The 7,170-nt window shown below is 56.9% G+C and overlaps 1 protein-coding gene across 2 annotated transcripts in view; it reads right to left on the reverse strand.

Moving 5' to 3' along the window:
* Positions 1 to 5,034, reverse strand: part of SKOR2 (SKI family transcriptional corepressor 2) — a 44,662-nt gene extending 39,628 nt beyond the window's left edge. For both annotated transcript variants that reach the window (XM_023241965.2, XM_045042225.1), the window contains exons 1-2: positions 4,924 to 5,034; positions 112 to 2,759 (exon numbers count right to left, since the gene is read on the reverse strand). In XM_023241965.2, coding sequence (XP_023097733.2) covers positions 112 to 2,709 — 2,598 coding nt within the window. In that variant the 5' untranslated portion in view covers positions 2,710 to 2,759; positions 4,924 to 5,034. The remainder of the gene's footprint in view (positions 1 to 111; positions 2,760 to 4,923) is intronic.
* Positions 5,035 to 7,170: the final 2,136 nt, after the last annotated feature.

The raw sequence follows: 7,170 nt of genomic DNA on the forward strand, positions 1-7,170 counted from the left end.
CTGTGGGGAAATCTGGTGATTCATCTTTCCTGCGCATATGTAACTGATTCAGCCTAAAGGTGCATTTAAATAATAATAATTAGCTTGAAGGAGCCTAAAGGGGATATTTACATCTTTGTAGGAGGGCTGCTCCTCCAGTGATGGATGGTGGACCGGGCTGCCCGGGCTGCTGCCACCGCCGCCGCCAGCTTTCTGGGAGGCCAGAGGCGGGGGCGGGGGCGGGGGCAGGTCTGAGCCGCTGGGGTCGCCCAGCTTCCCGTCCTCCTGCAGCAGCCTGGAGGAGTTCAGGGCGAGTGGGAAAGCGCCCGTCGCGGCCGGTGCGCGGTCCCGGCTGCTCGCCTTCTCTGACAGCCCTCGGCCCTGGAGGTAGCGGCCGCCCCCGACTAAGGGGTCCCCTAGCAGGATCCCCGTCTCCTCGTCTTCCTCCTCGTCGTCGTCGGGGTCTCGACCTTCTTCCTCCTCTTCTTCGCCCTCGGGGGGTTTGTGGCCCTCCACGTCCACCTCCTGCTCTTCTTCCTCGTCGTCCTCGTCCTCGGAGCTGTCCTCGCTGGGGTAGCTGCAGCTGGTGCCCCCGGGGGACAGAAGGCCTCGGTGGTGCGGCTGCAAGGCCAGCGGGGGCGGCGGGGGCGGGGGCGGCGGCGGGGCCGGGTGGTGGCGCTCAGAACCCGGCTCGTCGGGCTGCGGGGGCAGGAGCAGCAACGGTGACGGCGGCTGCGGGGGGTGATGATGATGGTGGTGGTGCGGGTGGTGATGGTGATGGTGGTGATGCGCTTGGGCCGAGTGTGGCGCTCCCGCTGACGCCCCGTGCAGCTTGGCCAGGCTCTCCGCGTCGTCCTTGCCGCCCACCGGCCGGAAGGCGCTCGAATGGTGGTAGCTGCCTCCGCCTGCCTTACGCCCCTCCAGGAGGTGCGGATGGTGGGGTGCGGGCACTCGGGCTCCCGCGGGGCCCGCGCCGGCGGCCGCGGCCCCTGCACCGGACACGGCGCCGGGGTCGGCTGGCGGCGTGGAGCCCGCGCTGCAGTCCCCGCCGCTGCCGCCCGGGGGCGACTCGAAGAGAGTGTCGCGAGCACCCGCGCCCCCAGCCGATGGCGGAGGGCCGGAGCCCGGGCCGTTGGCCACGACCGGAGGGGGCTGACCTGGCGGGGGAGCGGCATCAGCGCTCCCACCCGCGCCGCCGGGCTCGGCCAGGTCCAGGAAGGCCTGGCGCAGCAAGGCGGGGCTTTCTCCAAGCGCGCAGCCGAGAGCCGAGGGCGGCTGGGGCGGGGGCTGCAGGTAGGTGGGCACGGGAAGCCCGCCTGGGGTCCGCGGAGGCCAGAACATGCAGAAGGGCGGGTAGAAAGCGTCCTTGCGGCCCGCGGGCCAGAAGAGGCCGGACAGGCCGGCCTTGGGCGCCGCGCCCGCGCTGCCCGCGCCCCCCAGGGCCTCGGCCGCAGCGCCCGCGTCCTCCTTCTTATGGCACAAGCCGAAAGCGGCGGCTGCGGCCGGGAAGGTGTAAGGATGCGGGAAGAGCCCCCCGCAGCCGGGAAACTTCTGCAGCACGCCCCCGAACGAGCCCTTGCTGGGCACCGGGATGACCGGGTAGCTGCGCGGGCCTTTGGCGCCAGCCGCCGCGCCCGCGCCGGCGCCGGCGCCAACGCTGGTCACGCAGCCGCCCCCGGCGCCGCCCCCTCCCGCCCCGGCGCCGCCCGAGGCCGCGGCCACAGAGAGGCTGGCGGCGGCGGCCGAGAGACTGGCGGCGGCCACAACGGCCGCCTCCTGCAACGAGTCGTCGTCGTCGTCGAAGCGCGGCCGCTTGTGATGGGCGTGGGGCGCGCCCGCCAGCTCGGCCAGGGGTGGCGGCGGCGGCGGGGGCGGGGGCGCCCCCAGCAGGTGCGGACCCAGCAGTCCCCCGCCTCCAGCCACCGCAGCCGCCGCTGCCACGGCGGCCGCCTTGACCGAGCTGAGCGGGTGGCAGGCGGGGTGCGCGCCGGGCTGGGGCAGCGCGCGCTTTCGGCTACCGCCGTTGAACATGGCCTTGACGTCCTCCCAGGCGAAGACTAGCTCGTCCTGGGGACTCTTGTCGGTGAGCTTGAGATGACGGCGCCAGGAGTTGAAGTTGGCTGCGTCCGGCTGCGTGTACTTGGCGTCGGGAGTACGGTGGGAGTGGAAGATGAACTTGTTAGGTGAGAAGTACATGTTGCAGTAGCTGCATTTGATGCACTTGGCGCGGGAGCTGTTGTAGCGCGCGGGGATGAAGCTACCGCGGCAGCCCCAGGCGCACTCGTGAGACACGTCGAAGGCGAAGTTGTCGGGCAGCTTGGGCGGCCTGTTTTCGCCCAGGAACGACTTGCACAAGCGCTCGGCCTCACGCTTGGTGATCATGCCGCAGCGGCGCGATGAGATGGGCATGGCCCCGGCGCGCCGCAGGATCTCCAGCTGCACCGGCGTGCACTGCACGCACGTGATGCCCAGCGCCACACGACGGTTGTGGATCTCGTTGTAGCTGAAGTTCTTGAGGAGAGTGTTGGAGATCTGTGCCAGGCACAGGCGCTCCTGCCCGTCGATCACCAATGACACGATGGGAATGCCGTAGAGGATCACCTGGCCCACCTGGTTGGGTTTGAGGTTGGCGTGGCCCGGCCGCGGCTGGCTCAGCGCTTCGGGCTGGAAGGCGCTCGACGGCGATGCCAGCAGGATGTCGTTGGGCCCCGGCAGCGGGCTGGAAGCCATTTCCTCCGCCGCGGAATCCCGGGCCGAGCCCTCCGGGTCTGCCTTGGAGACTGGAACGGAAAGGAGAAAGCGTTGACTAGAGCTAAGACAGAGGGGTGGGTTGAATCGCTTAACTAAAGAATTATAAGAACTTCCTTGCTTTGGTTGAGACAAGGTTAGCGCTGGGCAAAGGAACCAAGTTTCAGACAGAGGAAGTCATTTCTCTTAATTTTCTTCAAGGTCACCCTTTGGAAATGCAGGGATTGGGAAGTACTTTTCTTCTGTTCTAAACATCCAAAGAAAGTTAACTGTTTAAAACAATGCAATCAATTCCTAAGAAACTCAAGACCTTGTCTGCGATTTCTAAAAGTTGTTAGAAAAAAAATGGCGTGCCCGCCAGAAATTAGAAAGTAATGATGACAGTTGTAACTCTTGCAGATTCTAAAAGTTCTGGAAAACTGGGGGTTGGCCATTGAAACCCAAATTTAAAAAGAGAGACCGTTTACATTTGCTTAAAAATAGATTGATTTTGGTTAAACAGTAAATCCAACCCTTTACGAAAGTGATTTTTGTGGTCTTTGTGGTTTCCTTGGGGGAAATACGCTACTGGTTGAGACACGACTTATTAAAGCAAAACGAAATCCCTTCTCCCCACCTTTGCCATTAGGTATTTTGGTACTGTAATTAGATTTGTTTTGAAAGATGGGGAAATGTACAAAGCCATATACATGATTGCACCAAAATAGGGCGCCTCACTTTCAATCTTTCAAAAGCCACTTGCTGGACTCAGTGGTTCTGGTTCCATAGAGGTAGCTCAGAACGATGAACTTGTAGATTTGTAGGCATTTAAAAACAGTTTTCTGTCATTTCCGTGACAATGAGCAAGTAAGTACAGGCCAAGTTTGAGAAGCCCAGAAACAGTCTAAAGAAACTAACAATTCCTGGGGGTCATTATTGGCGGGCTTTAAAAGGCCAAGTGAGTTTTGAGATGAACCTCTTTCTGTACGCTTCTTTTTCTGATCTATGTATTCATCTCTGTATCTTTAAGGGGGGAAAGATGACCCTGGGTTTAGAGATTTCGTGGAGGAGGTAATCTGTAGGAATGTCGGAAGCGGAAGCCCAGCGTTGGGCCTGCGGTAAAATTTCTATCATCTTCGGTCATTGGGATACCGTAAGCGGGGAAAATTTCCAGTACGTTGAAAAATACACAAAAAGCAAGCGAAAGAAATCTTTGTGATAAATGCTGCTAAGTCAAAACCAACAGAGTTGTTCATTCCCTCGGAAGACAGACTGTGACCTTTCCACGGCTACATGTCATGTGGGGTGCCGTGGCTACCACTACCCTTTGCCCTGGAAAATCACCAGTGGCCACTAGCATCTCCGCTCTTGGCCAAGTACGCTGGAGTTTGCTATTACAGCGATTTCAGAGGATATACTGTCCTACCCTTTCACCCAAACTGCCACATCCTTGCCCTCTCTGAGCCCCTGAGACATCTATCCCGTCGGGTCCCTTTGCCCTGCTGCCCCCCGGATCCTCAGCTCTCATTACCTTCTGCGGCTCCTAGGAAGGTTGAACAAACCTCGGCGCGATCAAACGAGAGGAGAGCCTGGCTTGTCACTTCGGATGGATCGGAGACAATATTTCCAGGGGACAGAGCGTTAAATGGCAGTTCAAGGCACAGTGATACCTGAGCCTAACATAACCAGCACTAATTTCTCCAAATGGTCCTTCAATGCTCATTTGCCCCCCAAACAGGATTCTTATGATCGTCATAAGACCCCGGGATTAACAGGAACTCTCGCTCAGGAGCAACGGCGCTCCCCCGGCCTGGCCCTGGCGGAGAGCTGACCTCACGTTGGAGACCCGAATTCTTAGCAGCCTTAAACTGGGTAAGGTGTCTCTTCCTGAGTGCCTTCCACTTTCACCCCAACCCCTCCCAGAAACTCCTATCAGAACAGAGACACAAATAAGAGGGTTGAGGTTGGGGGAGGTTAAAAGCGAGTGAGGGGAGAAGAGACAGAAGTTAGTTGACCTGAGAAAGGAGGCTGGCGAACTTCCCCGTCCGGCTCGAGAGCCAGAGACCCCCAACTTGACTCCCCTTGTTCCCAAACCAATCGCCACCCTAGCCCGCCGCCGCCGCCTCTCAACCTAACCCGGAAAATCGCACCGCTGGGAATCTCAACTCGTGAGTCGGGTGCTGTGTGCCCAGGCAGGGCCGGCAGGTCCCGCAGTACCTGGTAACCCCTAGGTGTCTTTACGCGCGTGGCTGCCGGCCCATCTTCCGAGGGCGCTCGGAGGCGAAGCATCCAAGCGGGTCCTCGAATCCAGCGGGCGGGACTCCGAAGGGCTCCGCGTGAAGATCCTGGCGCTCGTGGGCGCTAATGGAGCTCGAACCCGGGTCCGGGGAGAAAGACAGCCTGAATTGTGGCGGGGCGTCCCCTGGACCGCAGAAAGTGTGGGCGCGCAGAAACCCGCGGCAGGCGAGCCCCAGGTGGAGCGCAGTCTGACAGCGCCTTTCTCTGTCTCTGAACTCCTGTCGGACCGAGGGGACGCCACCCAGCGGGCAAGGTGACGTCACCGTCTCCCTGACACTCCACATTAAAGGGCTGGCATGTTACAGGGAGGGAGGGGGAGAGCGAAAGCGAGAGCGAGCAACACCGAGATCCTTTCTCAGCAGGCAAGAAAGCTAACACCTAACCACCCCGCAATTGACAACAACCTCTTCGACCCAGAGCAAAAAACATCAGTAGTGCTGTAGCTGTGGACCAGATTTAGGGGTGGATAGTCGAACAGTCTGCGTGCATCCCGGGGACCTGGATCCTAGAGGCCCCGGATCCGAGAAGGACGTCTCTAAATTGACTGTATCCCTGCCGGTTGTTTGTCCCCTCCCCTTATGTCTCTGAGCCACCTCCTTCGTGAATGATCCCTCTGGTACAAGGTGCAAACCAGTAGCCTCACTGGGTCTCCGAAGGTATAGAAACCACAGTCAGCTGGAGAACAAATCAGCTTCAGCGCCTCGTTTGAAACACTGTGAAATGAGACAAAAAGGAGAAGTTTCTGCGTGGGGTTCCCAATCTAAAAACTAGGAAGGAAGCATGAAGAGTGTCCTTGCTTTCAAATATACCATTTGCTTTTTAGGACAAGATACAGAAACTCGTTGTAGCAGTCTCTATTTTGGAAAGCGTACAGTTAAGTAAGGACCCCAGTGAATGCACACAGGCATCCGTCAACTTCATTCAGAACAGTTCTCCAACCCATTTTATAAGACCCAGGCAGGCCACCTCAGCACAAGGAAAAGGTGAGTCAGGAAAGCAGGGAGGTCCCCAAACCTGACCCGCCACTGAGCCACTTGCCAATTCTCCCAGAAAAGTAAATTCCTCAGGGAACTATGTAGGAGCATGCACAAAATAAAATACAAATAAAGGCAACTGGGATGAGAAAGAACCATTCCCCACAGCTTCCCCCAAGTGAGGCATACCCTAAGATACAGGGAAATGTCAGTGTATTGCCTCCTCATTGATCACCTGTCAGGAGTCAAAATGACTACCCTTAGTTCATCAGAAAGAGAAACAGCTATCTGTTGAGAGGACATTCTAAGAAGGATATCGGCAGGGGGTGAGATTGGGGGATCCTTTAAATTCTTCCTTTACTATCATAGCTGAATTTTTTTTTTATTGCCGCCTCATAAACACACAGGCTTAGAATTGGGCGGGCACATTGTGGAAGTGACCAAATGACCTCCACTAGCCGGGAAGCCCGACCAGCCTCCATCACAACATTAATAACAGACTACCACTAAGTACAAGAGTGAAAACGTGCAATCCTAACACTTCATCAAAAGTCAAGAAAACCGAGAAGAGTGGATTAAACAGAAAAGTGGGAGGTATAGGATTTGTGGCTGTTTTAAATCAAAATGCCAAAAACACAGTTTCAGAGCCATGAATGTTGTGACTTTTTTTCGGGAGGGGGAGATAAGTTTCAAAGGGCAATGAAATAACTTTTTGCCCATTTCCTAGTTTCTAAAGGCCTTAGTGGCACAAATTATAGACTCTGTCCTAAGGTGCTGAAGTCAATGGACTGCTCCTTCTCCAGTGCCTTCCAAGCCTCCCATCCTTAAAAAAAAAAAAAAAAAAGGAAAACTCACATTTTGTGTTTCCCCAGTCCATTAGCCAAAAGAGCATCATTGTCATTCACAAATCCCTTCCCTCCTAAGGCTGAAAGGCATTTCGCCCTTCCGAAGGTTCTAGAGCCAGGCCTGGTTTTTCCTACCTTCCCTGCCTCCTCTCTGGGGTCTGGAACTTTCAAAAAGCAAGGTCCCGGCTTGCTTACTGTTCCTAGAGCCCAGGCTGCTAGAAAGAAAGTGTGAGCTGCTTAGAAAGGAAGACTGACAATGGGCCAGATTTTAAGACTTGAAAACAGAAAAATACCCGAAAAGTCCTATCAACTCATGAGCGCGCCCATTATGTCGCTCTTTGGTTGCT

This window comes from Felis catus, chromosome D3 (assembly GCF_018350175.1).
Source record: "Felis catus isolate Fca126 chromosome D3, F.catus_Fca126_mat1.0, whole genome shotgun sequence".
Classification (NCBI taxonomy): Eukaryota; Metazoa; Chordata; class Mammalia; order Carnivora; family Felidae; genus Felis; species Felis catus.